General features: G+C 43.2%; 1 protein-coding gene across 1 annotated transcript in view; it reads right to left on the bottom strand.

The window, feature by feature from the left end:
* Positions 1 to 17,009, bottom strand: part of slc25a13 (solute carrier family 25 member 13) — a 41,686-nt gene that overhangs the window by 7,818 nt on the left and 16,859 nt on the right. Inside the window, exons 8-14 of the mRNA XM_084031438.1 lie at positions 13,049 to 13,142; positions 11,849 to 11,933; positions 9,646 to 9,730; positions 8,352 to 8,510; positions 6,443 to 6,495; positions 6,112 to 6,192; positions 1,494 to 1,634 (exon numbers count right to left, since the gene is read on the bottom strand). Of these exons, the coding sequence (XP_083887564.1) occupies positions 1,494 to 1,634; positions 6,112 to 6,192; positions 6,443 to 6,495; positions 8,352 to 8,510; positions 9,646 to 9,730; positions 11,849 to 11,933; positions 13,049 to 13,142 (698 nt within the window). The remainder of the gene's footprint in view (positions 1 to 1,493; positions 1,635 to 6,111; positions 6,193 to 6,442; positions 6,496 to 8,351; positions 8,511 to 9,645; positions 9,731 to 11,848; positions 11,934 to 13,048; positions 13,143 to 17,009) is intronic.

Genomic DNA, 17,009 nt, shown 5'->3' with positions numbered 1-17,009 from the left:
CAAAAGTGCCATCATCTTACTTGCAAATTAATACAACCGCAGGTATGAGATTGACATTTTCACAGTTGATTGTGTTTACAATTGAAGCACAATGTCCCCTGCCGAGCTCCATTAGGACTTATTTATGTAATTTAATTAGACATGCTCTGTTTTACCCTGAGGGCTAATGTCCTTGTCTAGTTAAGCTGCTCGTGTTAGTGGTAGCCACAACTCATCCATGGATTCCTATAGTTCTCATTTCTAACTGGTAGCATAAAAAACACCACTATGTGGCCGTTCCACCTTACTCGGGATAATGATCAAATACAGAAAATGCTGTTTATAATACACCAACGCAACAATATTTTCATATTAGCCCCTTATGACTCTAATATGGTCAAACAATGGACTGAAATAGTAAGCCCTGTGCCATTGAAAAATACCAATTATGGCAATTAAGGTTAAATACAGCTTTTAGCAAGACGACCACATGGAACTGTTGATTTAAATGATAGCTGATGTGGGGTAAAATAACGTATAATTGTATGATAGTTAATAGAAAAATCACATAGGATTTAGTCATAACAGTAATAAGTAATAATGGATTGCTGTGAAATTGTGAGTCAGATGAAAATACAATAGAATCTGGATATTGGGCGTCTTATTAATCTAGTCACAACAAATCTATCTTGAATTCAGCGTTACATAAAATATGGCTTTACTCCTCCACGACTGACTGTTCCTCTCAGTTCATTTCTTCAGCCTATTGATAGTTTCAAAGTGAATATTCCAACCAATGCGTCTCCCTTCATCACTTCTGGGACAGAAATCAATGAGCTATATTCTTACATAGAGATCATTTCACCGTTGTAAAAATGAATGATTCCAAATGTTTCCCAGTTTATTTCCTGTCGCAGCGTATGCCAATGACATAAGCTGAAAGGAAGTAAACATGGACTCAAGCTGTTGCCTAGCAATGGAATTCATTAAAACGGACTGTATGTTGAGATGGAGACAATGTGAAAAGTAGGTTTGTGTGCTGAGGAGCAGGAGAACAGGTTGACAGGAAACCAAGAGGATGAAACCAACACATCCTCTTGGTTTCCTGTCAACGTGTATAATTTGGCATTGATGGGAGGAAATAACATGGAGGAAAAATAATTATGAAACTCTTCTGTCTGATCCTACTGTGAGTTGAGAAAAAAACATCACATCTGCAAACATTAGGCAAGACTGAGAATATTGTTTATCTACAGCACAATAAGTATAGAAGAAGCCAGAAGACTTGAATGAAATATTGAAACCATGATGTCTTGTGTGAAAACAAAATGTATTTCTGTACATTTACATAACATTTGCATTTCTGTATTCTCTGATCAGATGCAAGCAGATCACATCAAAACAGACCACGCATTCAAATACTGTAATCGGGGTAAAAAAGGCACTTGAAGAATGATTTATAGCTCAGACATGCAAACTATACATGCACCTCTGACCCCAACGATGTTTCTCACCTTGTAAAGTCCAAAGAAGCCTAGGTCCCTGATGACGGACAGGGCACTGACCCTCGGCCCTGTGGTGATCTCTCCTGCCACCTGCAGACGGATCTTTACAATCTCCAGAGGATTGGTGAAGATCACCTGGGAGCCACCAGCCTGGAGGAGCAGATAGACAAAAAAATACATTCAATAAAATACATTTCAAGAAAAAAGAGGCATTGATTGGATACTTTACAGCAGCAAATCGATTTTCAGTGTGTTTTTTAGTTCTTCTGAAGACGTGTTAATTTAAAGGATAAAACCAAAACATTTGAATACAATCAATATTCAAAATGTAACCATTGCCTTACTTGTACACAATCACAGCAAGTGATACTTTAACAATAGTGCCGCCTCAGCAACCAGCTGCAAAACAAACATGTAGAGAGGAGGAGGAGGAGGAGGAGGAGGAGAGTACCGGGAAATCCAGCTGATGCAGTGGAGTCTGTCAGCTGTTTGTCTTCATCACACAGACCCTGCGGGGACTCTTTTTCTCTCCTACCTCTCGCTTCGCACCGTTCTCCAAACCTGTACTTGTGAGGGCAACAGTACCGCGGCGAGTTCAGACTGGTTTCTTTGACTTTCAGGTCGGCAGGGCTTTTAAGTATAAGAGGTAACGGCTGTGGTAGAGTTGCGGCGAGACAAATGGTAACTGTGTCTAGTCAGGGAACATGACGGCATCTCCAGGATGCTTCTTGATACTGAGAAATGTTTGCAGTGTTTAAAGATTTAGATTGGGCATAAGTAGGCTTTTTCTGACTTCCCATTTTCCTTTAACTGTTCCTCTCTTTTCCAGTATCGCCTCTCTCCCTTTTCATGCTTTGACCTACTCTCTATGCAACGAGCTCTCTCATCTTCTCCAATATTGTCTCTCTTTCTACGGTTGCCAGTGGTTACTGAAGCTACACGCGAAAGGGCGGCACATCGCAATTAGATAGCAATCGGTTGCCATGGTTCCATTTCTGTCTTAAATAGGCCTGGTCTGTTTGTTGTTGTTTCTCTCCTTTTCTCCCCCCGCCTTCAGTCACTTCGTTATGAATGACGGATTGTGCTTGTTGCGTCCTGCCTTACGGGAAGGCATCAAGCAATATGCAACATGGGCATTTCTTTGGCTCAATTTCCCCTTTAAGTGTTACCATATATTACCCTACAAGAAGAGAGGGAGAAGGCTGAGACAGAGATCACAATAGTCTTATTGAAGGTGTCTGCAGCCACTCTTTAAATAACCCAGAGTACCATGGGCTACAGCTTCCCTTCCAGACCCAACGAGAGGCTGTGAATAGCAGGAGGGCTGCCGCTCTAAACCTGCTACATCTCCCAGCTAACACTTTATGACTTGTTTTATGGAAATAACCGAGTTGATTACATGCTGGCTAATACCAAGCATCAAGAGGCCATTGGCTCCGGCCCCAAGCAGTGTTGGCTGCTTCAATTGAATACTAATGAGACTGGAGATGGAGGAGATGGAGATGTTGTTTACTCAAGGAGGGTAAACAACAACATTGTTCAGAGAGAAGAGCTGACAATTAGGCCGTGACAACACGAGATAAAACGAGAGATGGAGCAGAGCTTTTCGATGCGCTAAACCACCCCGTTCCTACTTAAAAGTGGGAAGTAGCTCAAAAACTTTTGAGCGTACGGGACAAGAGAGGGAGACAAATAGAAACAAGAGGGTCGGACAAATAAACCAAATGAGCTCATGACAAAGAAGGTGAGAGAGAAACAAGAGGGATAAGTAGTCAAAACAGAGAGAAGTGAGGGAAGGTCAAGGTTGAGGGTTGTGATTATGGAGTGACAGCGTCGGCGGCGCTCTGATGATTCCCAGGTAATTACAAGGCAAGGTGATCCTTAGAAACCTGGGACGTCAGCACCTTATGCATCCCAGCTCCAGGCCATGTGTGTGTGAGAGCATACCAACAGCTTAGTGAAGGTTGAGGAACAAACCACCCCCACCCCAACACAAATACACACATCAGTTGCCCTCCATGAATAACAATTCATTTGCACTTAACACCCTTCACGCTACATGTGCAGGTCTAGGTGTGTGCGTGTAGAAGATTCTCTGATAATGTTTTCAAAATTCACATCGGGCCCGAATAAGAAACTCATTACAAAGATTCAAACCAACCGTGCAGACTGTGCTACATTCACAATGAACACGAACAAAGTATTACTGTATTTTGACTCTCAGTCTTACCCGACTCCCCCTCTCAGCAATGACCCAGTAAGTATTTTGTGTAACTTAAGTCCTAAAATGCAGGCCAGTAACTGCCAGATAAGCATCCAGCCAGCTCAGTCAACGGAGCATGCCATTCTTACCAAATAATCATTAGAAATTGGCAACCTACACTGAAGCTTAATGGTGCTGAGCCACAGGTTTAGCGAGGGTAAGAGGAGGAAGCGAGAGGAGAGGAAAGGAGCATGTTTAAGAGGAGTATGAAAAGCCAGAAAGGATGAGAGGTGCGGAGAAAAGAATGAGGCAGCACATTAGATGAGATAAAGCCTCTTTGACTGCGTAAAGTGAACATATAACGTTACTATTCCCCTGTTCTCCCTCGTCTTTCTCTCTTTCTGTCTTTTGCTTTATAGACTGTGGACCTGAGGCTGACACTGTGGTCCAAACCAACACTTTCACAGCTACCAAATGATATAAACAGATTTCATGTGCTGCGGCTGGAGTCTCACTAAAACAGGGTTCAGGAGGGTTCGACGTCTATGTGTGTGTGTGAGATTGTGTGTGTATGTATAAGATAAAGTGGCAGGCAGAGTGCAGTGCCAGCACTAACACCGGGGCCTCAGCCAGGATGAAAGGAGCTGTCACGACGGCTCACAGAGGAAAAGAGGAAAAATCCATCCATCCACACTCCTCTCCTCTACATTTATCCCCTCCTCTCCCTATGCATCTGTTATGACTCTTGCTTCTGAATCCATACGAGTTGTATAAAAAAAAGGCAACCACTACTTTTTACACCCAGTACAGTGTAGAAAAATACTTCTTCAGTATATTTGCTTTCCCGTGGTTACTGCAATTTTTCTTCATTTTTGTCTGTCAAAAAACAAAATCACACACAAAAATGGCCACAAAATGTATAGCAAATGTAGCATGCTAAAACATTTCTTGAACATATTCCTAGAACTAATAAGGTCAATTGAATGTGCCTGAGTGGAGCTAAACCCATAATGACTTGTGTATCCTGAAATACTTTGCTTTAGTGATCAGCATCAAAAGAGGGGTTGAGTGAAAGACCTTCTTTCATTTGCGAAAGCTGCCAGACTCTCCCTGTGTGTGTGTGTGTGTGTGTGTGTGTGTGTGTGTGTGTGTGTGTGTGTGTGTGTGTGCGTGTTTGTGTGTCTGTGTGTGTGTGAGTGTGTGTGTGTGTGAGGGGGGGGGGGGGGGGGGGGGGGGGGGTGAATTGGGGGGAGACTGTGACAGCTCAGTGATCAAAACCTATGATGGGAGGGAGCAGGTAACAGACTGGTTGGGGTCTCAGGTAGCAGCCGCTGTCAATCTTCATCTCCTCCCTGCAAGTGTGTGCGTGTGTGTGTGTCCGTGCACCTGTATGCTCTTCTGTTTGTCGTACATGCAACAGTCCTGTGAGCATGTACAGTTTGTGCATTTGCTCTTTCATGTGTAATCTTTACACGTTCCATCAACAAACAGCGACGTCTGGCCTCCAAACAGGTCCGTGTCTGTCTGCTCAACTGTCAGAGGGGCGGCCCTCGGAAGACAGGTAAACATAGTTAGGAGATGTATGCTGCCGTAGTACTGCATGCGCTGTCTGTGCACCGTACAGCATCATTTCGGCACAGTGCACTTTGAAGAGGATGATGAAGAGAGGGGGAGAGGGGCGATGGGTTTGAGTTTTCATGGGAAAAAGAGGCAAACACTGAACTATGTTATGTTGAATGTATGTGACCAAACATGCTGAATATCTGTGGCCATATTCATTTTGACAACACTCTCAAAGAACGCAGGGAAGATTTTTGGTTCTCAGAGAACCTTTACGTCGGTGAAGAAGTGTGACTGCTAGATGGGATTAGACACCTGATTAAGATAAACTACCTGCACTGCTGTTTCAAGCCTTCGACATTCTTTCCAAATTTCATATTTCCAGACAGCTGTGGACTTCCAGTTATCCGCCACACCGCCATTTATACTACAATAGAAGGTTTGCGTCAGTGTGGCGTTCCCTGTATGTGCATTTCCTAATGCACACTCCATTCCAGGTAGTAGCATTAATATACCATTACATTGTTTGCCAGCCGTTTGGCTGTCTTTGTATTCCTTTAAAGATGAAATACAAATGTGCATGAATGCAGATCTCCTTGCATAATCTCTCTTCACATCAAGTATCCATTTTTGTTTTTTATTTGGGCTGCATGTGGATGTCCACATAGGGGCCATACTTGTCTACGTCAAGTATGGTCTCTTTTCAAATATGTAAGTTCCTCTGTAATAAATACTGAGAGCATCAGTCTTCAATCATTTTCTAACTCTTAAAAAAGGTGTTACCACTGACCTAGTTCTACACTGTACTTGCAGAAAGTTCTCATTACGAAATTGCATCAATGTTTCTGTTAACATGAGACTTACGCATGCACCGGCCAAGATCTCAGCTGCCGGCGGGACTGTACCATCTTTCTGTCTGGTCTTTCCTCGCACAAAGTCATTCACCTGAAAATACAAGAGTTACAATATCAGGCAAAGGATGTTTAAAGATGTTATGGTGGAACAAGACATGAATATACAACGTTTTATAGAGGACATTTAGAAAATAAACAGAATATACATCGGTTCATTATTCACATTCATTGGTGAATAATAAGTGTAGTATGACATAATAAGAAAGGGAGGAAGCTCTTGGATTTCAGTCTGTGTGAGTGGGCATCCATGTCTCTATGTGCTTTCTAATGCAGTGACTTACTGTGAGCTTTATGGCTTTCTCGGGCGCCACACCCAGTAGCTGTGGTACAAGACCTATCATTAGAAAATGACGAGATGATTAGAAAAAAAAAAAAAAGAAGAACGCTGTGGTACCCCTACTCACTCACACACATACATGCATATACATACACCACTTCCACACACTCCACATGATGTGTGGCTTCCCGCTGCATGCGTCTGACCCTTTAAGATCCTCCAGACGCTAATGAAATCTATTGATGTGGAGTGTGGGGACATCAGAGTAGCAACAAGAGAGAGAGGAAGAAGGGGTAAAGAGAGGATGAAGAGAGAGAAACGGCTTCCCAGAATAGGAAAAAAGGGCAGAGTATAAAACAAACCAACCAAAAGTTTACGCAGACCTCAATTACAACCCAGAGCAGGATAAAAATAAACAAAATAATCACAACAGAGCACAATGAAACTTGGCCCCCTACCCAGCCCCAAGCCAAGAAGCACGCACACACACACACACACACACACACACACACACACACACACACACACACTCCCTCAAACTAGCAAACACAGTTAATGATCTACAGTAGTTTCTGTGTAGCGAGGCCACACACACATAATCATACACTTAATTTGGAAGTTGGCGAAAAGGACCTGATGTCTGGAGCTCATAAAAAAAAGGCAAACCAAAATCATTTACATTCTTTTGACATACTTTCTTCAACACAGAATATACATGAATACACACGACAGGACATTTGAAAACACACTGAATTTATGTCGGCTGAAACATCCCCATAAAAAGATGCTCCTGTTTCTCTCATGCCCTTTGGTTTATGAGAGATTGTGCTACATTAGTAATTGTGCCGATTTTGCCCTGCTGGAAGATCTTTTTCCAAGGTCTTCAGTGCGGGCACTTTCAACTTATATTACATAACTACTGTTTGGCTGTCAGGATACCTGTCTCGCCATCTATGTGGAGCCAGGCCTGTCTGTCTCTGCGTCTGTGAAGCCATTCCACTCTTGATGGCCTTTGTGTTTCCCACAGAAATTCAAGCATTCAAGTTTCCTCTCGGGAGCTCAGCGCTGTCAATCAGAATCATGGGATTTTTAAAAGGCCCTGCCACTGTTCCAGGGTATCCCTTTTCCTCCCCAATCCTTCTTCAATACGACCCCGACAAAACAGATCGAGACACCCAAACTCCAGCTGAAAACAGGGCAGGTAGTCATTAGGGATATGTGTGTACCTGAATGCAAAAGCAGTTGCCTGCATGTCTGTGTGTGCATGCCTACTTGTTTGTCTGCTCAGTGTCTGTGTACGCGACCGTATGAGTGTGTAAGTCCAGAGATGCGACACGACAACATCGTGACACAGGCCTAAAGGTATGTGGCCTTGCGTGTCATGTTCATTGTCCTGCTCTAAGAATTCCCAGCCAGTCTGTAATCACATCAAAGGAGACAGGTCAACGGAGAGGTGGACTCACACAGCCCTCCTGTCCACCCTACACTTTTCTTCTCCTCTCGTCTCCTCTTCCTTCTTTTTCTTTTATTGTCCCTACTACTCGATTCTTCTTTCTTCTCTCACAGCTCACCTCTTTTTTTTTCTTTTAAAAGAAAGGTGGATTGGACTGCAAGGCGTCTGTAAATACACTTTTAGGGATGGATTTTGAACCTACTTGGCACACTGGTCAAGCAACACCATGGTAGCCATCATGATTTTGTAAATACTGTTATTGGAGGTAATGCACTATAGTGAATGTATAATAGACACTCCAGCACCAGTAGCTGCTGCACTATTGATGCAGCGTATATGCTGCATGGAGTCCTCGAAGAAGGTATCAACTGCAGTTTCCAGCTACGATTACCAGCATGCAGCTACTTCATATTACAAGTTAAACATTGTGAGGTTAAAATTCGTGCCCATGCATACTGACCTCTGTAAAGGCCGAGGACGCCCTCGTAGCGCATCACTTTCTTGAAGCAGTCGAAGCTGTTCTTGTACATGAGCTCTCCCACCAGGGAGCCACTGGTCCTCTGGTTTTGCATGCGTGTCTTCACCAGATCAATGGGGTACACTGCTGTGGCACCCATAGCTACAAAGCATTTAGTAAACAAATACATATTATTAAGATAGTGATTACATGTTATATGTTTTGCAGGTGAAGACAGCATTAATCCAAAAACTGTGAAAAACGCTACAGACATGGTTGAGTTGGTAAAAAGAAGATGGTGTTGTTAGCATTATGCTATTTGATGATAAATGCAACAAGAGATGTCGATTAAATGAATGACAATTCTCATTAAAACACACACACTAAACAGGTGGCAGGTTGCACTGTTAACTAACTGGAAGACTTATACAAGCAAACCTTATAGAAAGACGTTTAGATTTAGAATATTGTGTATTACCACAGATTACTGCAAAATCCCCCTCACCTCTATTACATTGGGTGGGGAAAAGGTAGCTTTGCTAAATACCACTGGAGATAAGTGAGAAAATGTCTTTTTAATTCGTTTGACATGACCCTTTAAGAGGAAGAAGAGGAGGAAAAGGCGGAGGAGGAAGGGGAAGTCTGTGGAGGCAATGTTAAGAAAGATGTCGAAGTGTTTTCCGTCTCAGTGTCTTCGACCCGTCAGACGGACACAAACAAAAAGAACCGACCCAAGGCGACAGACTTAATTAGAGAGAGACCCAGAGAGAAGAACGGATGGCAAACCCGTACCTCCTTATTAAGCTGTCTCCCTTGGGATAGAACAAGGAGGAGAAGGGAAGAATGAAGGAAGGGAGGAGGAGGAGGAGTAGAAAAACAGTGGGGAGTCTGAAGCAAAACACAAGGCCGAGGCAACGCCCTTCACCCCCACCTTCATCCGCCCTCTCCTGATCACTCACACAGGTACAAAAGAATCCACACAGGAGGGTTTTCCCATGGCACGCATAGAGCCGAAAGACAGGACAGGGTGAGGCAGGGAGATGGTAAAGAGCGGGAACGAGACAGCGAGAGAGAGAGAGAAAAGGAGAGAGAGCACTTCTCTTTAAGCAGGGGAGCAACCGTTGCTCTCGTAAGGAAGGGAGAGGGCAATAGAGGGGCCATTGTCCTCTCTCTCTCACCCTTTTCTTATGAGGACAGCCAGGGGTGGGGGGCAGGTAGACACGCAAGTAGGTAGATGGGTGGATGGGTGGGTGGTGGGGTGAAGGTATGCAGGGAGCCAATGGGGCGTGACTCTTACCCCCTGCCACTGAGCCAAGGGTGAACCTGTAGGCGGACTCTGCCACCTGGACGAATATGGGGCGGGAGACGTCACTGCCCAACTGCTGCTCACATAGCGGGAGAGAGACAATGGAGACATTAGTGCAAAAGTGGAGCACAACAAACTACCAACAGTGAGGCGTGCCACTGTTTAAGACATTGATTTCTCTCCTGCAATCCACATACCCTTCAATACTGTTCCTTAAAAAACATAGCATGCCACATATCTAATTCCACCACCCTGCAAGCAAAATTACAGGCTTTTAAATCAATCATTTGTCACACCTGCTGTATAGTGTTTGACAGAAAGTCTAAATTCCATGACGGACACAGGTATGCACTGCATGGTCAATTAATAAAACTATGCAGACAGGAAAGAGAGTGGGAAGCTACTTGAATATAAGGTCACTACATGATTTTGATAGGTGAGACCAGTAAACAAATAAACACAAGACTAATATGTTGATATGCAGTCCAGATGTCAACTTTTTGATTATTACAAACCTGTAATATAATATGAGTATACAATCAGGGCCACAGTAACCTAACTATTTAGTAAACCAATTCATGTGTTCATTGTTGTTTTATCATTTTTTTAGACTATATAATGCCAGAAAATGGTGAAAGAAAAAACGCCCATCATCACTTCCCACAGCTCAAGATGACGTCCTCACAATGCTTCTCAACTTCACTGTGATATAGAAACAGAAAAGCTAGTTAAACAAATACTTAATTATCAAAATTATAAGCAATATAAAGGCCTGCATGATTGATCAGGGGGTAGATTAGTAGTTTAAAGTCTATCAGTTCTGTTAGTAGAAATGGGTCTACTTATCTAATGCAGGAGATACAGTATGTGGTGTGTAGAAATACAAAAGTTAATACGCTTTCGAGATTTTTATGTTTCATTCTTTCTTTCTTTCTTTCTTTCTTCAGACTCCCCCCTCAACCTGAGGTACCTGTTGCCTTGTCTGTCCAGCCCAGCCTTGGCCTCTCGACCCTGGGGAGAGTAGGGGCTGGAGTGTTGTGAGTAGGTATGTATGTGTGAGTGTGTGCGTTTGTGTGAGGGGGATGGGGGTCTTTCGACCAGATCCACCTGTCAGAGTGAACTTATACCTCCTGTTACAATTCTTCCCCAAAAGGTTTTCTTCCTGCCCAAATGTCTCCTCTAAACACAACCTCCTACACTTTTACCATCCTCCGTCTGCCTGCCGACTGGACTCGACTCTGCAAAACTAACTGTCGGGATGTTTGAGGGAGAAAGAGGGGAAAAAGTTAACAGGATATAAAGAGAGAAAAGGCGAGCCGACAAACGTGTGGAGAAATAAGAACCAGGGAGAGAGAAGTAGATCAAAAAAGGAAATAGAGAGAAGTAGCAAAAGATGAGGAGAGAGAGCTGCAGCTAGCTGGCGGCCAGCCCCTGAGGCCAAACCACAAGGGCCTAAAGTGGCTCATTGTGGTGGGACTGGCGTCTGTGTAGTGCTGGGCCCCTTTGCTTTTCCCCTTTGGCCCCCGCCTGCTCCACTATGGCCTGGCCAAGCCTTCACTGTAGTGCTGGAACCCACCAGGCAACACAACTCTGACCAAACAGCCCAAGAAGGAAAACAGCCCTCTGCTCATCTGTCTGGCGTTCCTTCTTCCTCTTCTTCATTACAAATTGCTCTTGTTAGCTGCTGCACATCTATCATTTGCAATGTGAAGCATGTTTGAGGTTCATCAGGCCTTGAGGATAGCCTTGCTTGTCTATATTTCCCTGGATTGTAAGATTTTGTCTGGGATTTTTCTTCAACTTCAACCACACGTCAGGGAGAGGACTGGTAGTGTTCTCTCAAGAAAGTCTCTTTAAGTTTAAGTCTGTGATGGGAAGTTACTTGGATACAACTTGGTCTGGATCTTAGTATGAACTTAAAAAAAATGTAAATGAGCGGGGCTGATGAACACTGGCAGGTTTTTGTGATCTATGTTTTTTTTCCCTTTCACTGAATTGTGTAACTCATGCCATATTCACATATCAATAGGGGATTAATGACTTGTGAACAGAAGACATCATTATGCTTAATAATAAATCTTAGTCCTCTACATTGTGACATCTAGCTCTATAGAGAATGTACAGAGGTTAAAAAAAAGAGCCACCAGTGTGGAAGAGGAAACCAAATACATCAACAAGTCTTCATATTCTGTACCTGTCTCTGGACCTCAGCCAAGTTGTAGGGAAGGGCGCCTTCCTCCAGCGGGGCAATCTGCTCAATGTCCACTAAACCAACACGTCTGATGGGGAGACAGAATGGAGAGAGTAAGAGGTTTCAAGTAACTTTCAACTGTTGTAGAAAGTCTCAGAGGAATATAATATTTCATCAGTGCATCACCAACCCTTTAGAAGAGAAATCTGTCACTCTGAAGTTGCTCCAAGTTTATGGATACTGCCATCATTCCATGTGAAAATATTGTGGCATTCAAACAAGCAGGCTTGTGCTTGGCATGATTGAGAAAGACAACCGATCTATCAGAGCAGTCAACTCCCTCTCCTTCATCCCTTCCTCCAAGTATAACAAAGATATTTAACCTTTGGATGTAAAACGACTGCCTTTCTGAGTCTTTCCATTGCATCTCTATGGCAGTCCCAGATTTCCCAGGCTGAGGGAATATTGAGGCTATTATCTCTCGCATCTCCAATCAAGGGGAGTGGAGAGGGCTATTAAAGTATCCCATTGCCCAGAAATAATAATCAGGTGGTGTCTCAGGCCAGGGTTAGGAATTATGAGTGCACTGGTTGGGCCGCGAGGCAGACGCAAAGGAAATGGGGGAATGTGAAACGCATACAGTTGTTGTGTGCCACGGATCATAGGGACTGGAATTGCCCTTTTTTAAAGATAAATGGGAGTTTAGATTTGTCTTGGATTGAAAGAGGATTCTCTGGCACTGATGTAGTCGTGGCTGATTCTTTTGATCCTTTTCAGAGAAGTTTGAGAAGGAAGAAAGCGCTTGTCTCTTTGAGGTATGGACCCCGGGGCTGAAGGTGCGCTTTGGGGTGCAAGTGTCGGATTGACTTACTCTCCTCAACTCCCTGACTAAGTGTAGGGAAAAAATCAAATGACGTAAGTTTGATTTCTGTTGTGAAATGATACTCCTCCATTCGAGCTGTCACAAAGCTCCAATTTTCTGAACTTATTTGCCTTTCTTCAGGATTAATGCCTGTACCTGATATAGGCATATCCATATTATTTTTCAGAAATGATACCCTCCATCCCTCAACCATATTCAATACAGGAAAGCAAGATATAGCCAAAGCACTGTTAAAATTGAAGTTTATGCCTGTGTGTGTGTGTGTGTGTGTGTGTGTGTGTGTGTGTGTGTGTGTGTGTGTGTGTGTGTGTGTGTCTTACCCACGGGGCTCTGACAGGTCAGCCAGCTGAAAGAGGATGTCAACCTCCATTGGTGTCACCTGACCAAACCTCTGAGCTGCCACAATAAACTCCTCTGCAAGAAAAACAGGTATTTATATAGATTTCACTTCGATGAAGAGCATCACGTCTTAAGATACCAACTCAAAGCTCATGCCCGCTGGTACATGAGTGTAGATTTACAGGGAACTCAGGAGCCTCAGGTCCCACGTCAGTATATCTTATGATGATCCATAAGACATAACCTCACATGTATATTTATATCTCACACTCCTTCACTCTCGACTCAAAGCAATACCTAAAATTTGGAGGAGCTGAAAATGATCCCAACAGCTGAACAGGCGGCACCGCTTTGGGATTCTGTCCATGAAAATTATAAACCAGATAGGTGACGATGATTGACTTACTGGACAGAATGCAGACACGGCTCTCGGGGCAGTTACACAAACACTAGCTGTGACCAACAACCCTCGTACCCCATATTGACGGAGCAGTTTCCATGCGGGGGTGAATAGCTGGTCCCCAGTTTTACAAGCAGGACAGAATATGGATTGCTCCTAAATCTAGGGCTCAATAAACAGGGATTGTATAATTACATGTCTTTACTTTAAGAACAAGGGCTTGCTGTACCTTATTTTCTTACAATTCATTTCCATTGGTTTGTCATGGCTTTTGTAGAAAGCGATGGAAAAACGTTGGCCTAGAGTAAAAAAAAAGATTTTGATACCAATCTGCACTTGTTACGTTCACTTTGTCATGATATACTTTCATGACTGCATGATATATTACACACCGTCATTGATAACATCAACATGCAAATAAGTCAATATATGTAGCACTGAGCTGAATGAATCACTTAAAGCCACAATCTCTTATCACATACACGAGCAGTTTCCCGTGACTGACATCTCTTTTATTCTTATCTGATTCATATTTTCAGTAAACCGTTCATGCCAGTGCATCAAACACACAGTATCAACAACTTCTAAGAACTGAGAAAAAGACAGGCTTGCACTCGGAGTCGATGGTGGATATTTTTTCCTTCAAATACAGGTCAAATAAATACATAAAAGATAAGTAAAAAGTAATCTCTGTCACTCCAACCAGTTACCTTCTGTGACTTGGTTGAAACTTACAAGTGAGAGGTGCCAAAGCATGCTGAATTCCTCATAAGTAAATAAAATTAAAAAATATGGCCATGGAGAAATGGGGACTTCGAGAGTTCTTCTGAGGCACCTTTAGTATGTCGTAACTTAAGACCTGGCCTATTGTTGGTGGAAGAAAGAACAGGTTGACTGTAGGTTGGCTTACAGTGGAGGAGTCAGCATTGTTTGACCCGCTTTATTCAAAGAGCAGCAGGCTGGGGTTGTGACAAAGTCGTCCTACACTGGAGCCATTCACCCCGCCAAGGCTCAGCTTACCCCTGAGGCATGCTCTCTCTCTCTGTCTCTCTGTCTCTCTCTCTCTCTCTGTCTCTCTCTCTCTCATGAGTACATAGAGGTAGTGCTCACAAGCATGTAAGAGTGCATACTTACACAAGAATGGAGTCACACACACACACAGGCAGAGTTCTGTCCGGGGAGTTCACAGATCATAATGCTGATAGCCTGTCTACCTATAGCCTGTAGTCATCAATACACACATGCACAGACGCACACAAACACACACACACCTGAGTAACCTCTGTGAAGAGGTCTTGCCCATAAAGTATTAAAGTGACAAGCAGAGACCCACACAATTACCTTGTTAACGCACAGTTTTCGATAGTATATGTATTAGCTAAACCTGTGCAGCAGTCAGCAGAGCATTATCCACTCTCCTCTGTACAAACCTAATATTTCCAAAGTGACTGAGGATGGAAATAAAATGCCATGTAAAAATGAGTTTGGACATTGCTGCTGACATTTCCAGCTTGACACTTAACTACTCACAAGTATTTACATATCATGTTTGTTCAAATTAAACTCTTCCTACCATCCTTTGATAAGATAATTGCTGTTTTGTTGTTAATGAGTGCCTAACGGAGTATTATAATATTAGTTGTTAATTATACAGCACGTTTGAAAACAATTAGGAAGCACATTACAAATGGATTCAAAACAGAAAAATACAGAAGTAAGTAAAACATGAAATGCTGTTACAGAAAAGTCCACAGCCATGCTAACACATCTGTGAAGCTGTACTTATACACAGCGATGCTAAATGCAAATTTTTTCAAAATGACAACTTGAAAACTGTTTTAAGTAGATTTCCGAAGAAAGTATCTAATAGTTTGAGACATTTGACTCAAAACCACAAATGTCAAATTCATGGTGGCACCAGACATCAAGTCAGTAGGCTTCATCCTCGGGGGCATGGATCCGAAATGTATCCGTTTGGACTGGAAATATCTGATATAAAAATAACCTGACAATGTAACATGACCAGGAAACCCTACTGGGCAATTTACATTTGAGAACAATCATTGGTGTGGTGTCAAATGACCTTTAGAAGGGAAGTGATCATCAATTCTGATACTATGTTGTAAAATGCATTTACAGTATCATGTCTGACTTTTAACCTGGTTGCAAAGATGCACAATCATGATTTACTTAGGATCTACATTGCTGGCTCAATAAAAGGTGTGTTCTTTAAGGGTCTCCCATGTACGTACGCACACAAATTCTCACACACAGTGTGCACTCAGTGTTGTGTAGGCGTTAAGCACTGTAATGGCGTCCCCAAGGCAAAAACAGTGGCCTCGTTGCACATGCGGAATCAATCAGGATTATTACGCATGTGTGCATGGTTGGCTGTGTTAATGCATCGGAGTGCTTGTGTGTATGCGAGAAATGTTTGCAATAGTGTGCTACAAAGTACGCACGTACGTGATACGCGCGGGTGTGCGTGTACAGTATGTGTTTGTCGGCCAACCAGCGGTACACATGCAGTCCCAGAGGAGGCCTTAATGACTCAGGGAGTGGAGGGTGGATGGGTGGTGGCTGTGGAGTTCTGGCTGGCTACAGGCCACCATGGGTCGAGCCAAGCCCCAGCCTTGGTGTACCCATGGTGGGAACAGCCTGGGAGCATATGGGCTCTTGGTCTGGTTCTGCTATGGTCCACACCCCTGATAAGGCTTCAGATAGCATCATAAGGCTACACTAGTGGCCCTAGGCCATGTGGAGCGAGGTCAGAATGGACAAGCAGAGCCGGAGAGAGGGAGTCAGAAAGAAAAAGACACAGAAAGGTAGAGAGACCGGGAAATCTAACTGGGCTTCCTGCCAAGTACAGAGGGAAGGAATGAGAGGCAGCAAGTGGGGCAAGCAAGTGAGAGAGATAAGGATTTGAACAAACTAACCATGGGAAACAGAGAAATAGAGAAAATTGCTAATAAAGACAAAGGCTGTTGGATCAATAGATAATAATACCTCATTTCCATCACCTTTGCATCTTTGCTCTACAGAATTTTAAATAATAACATGAGTCATTTTTTCTGTTTTTTTTTGTGTGGAATAATTTACAATCTCATTATCAGCAAAAGGCATCCCAGAACAAAAAAAAAAAAAGAAAAAGAAAAAAGAGTGGTCCTCAGATGAGTGCCAGGATGTCTAATAGACAAGACAGGCTCCATCAGGGATTGTGGGTATGCAGTACGTGTGCTGGGTCACATCCAGCATGCCCATTTAAATGCTACCGGGAAGGAAGAAAACCAAACAAAAACAAGTTTCCACCCTCAGCACACACAGACGTAAATACGTTATCTGGAAAACACATTTAATACTGCTCGTAGTGCAGGACTGCAGGAATGTGAGTGCATCCGAGCACATTCAGTGCATGCTGACATTTGCGAGTGTGTGTCCTGTATGCATTCTGTCTTAGAGCGCCTCATTGCATGTGAGGGCATATATATTCATAAATGTGCATCTGATTTTTGGAAGTTTGTGTGTGAGTTGCTGTGTTTTTC

Source organism: Eutrigla gurnardus (assembly GCF_963514095.1).
Source record: "Eutrigla gurnardus genome assembly, chromosome: 17".
Lineage (NCBI taxonomy): Eukaryota > Metazoa > Chordata > Actinopteri > Perciformes > Triglidae > Eutrigla > Eutrigla gurnardus.
The sequence above is the reverse complement of the archived record's forward strand: the minus strand, read 5'-3'. Positions and strand labels throughout refer to the sequence as shown.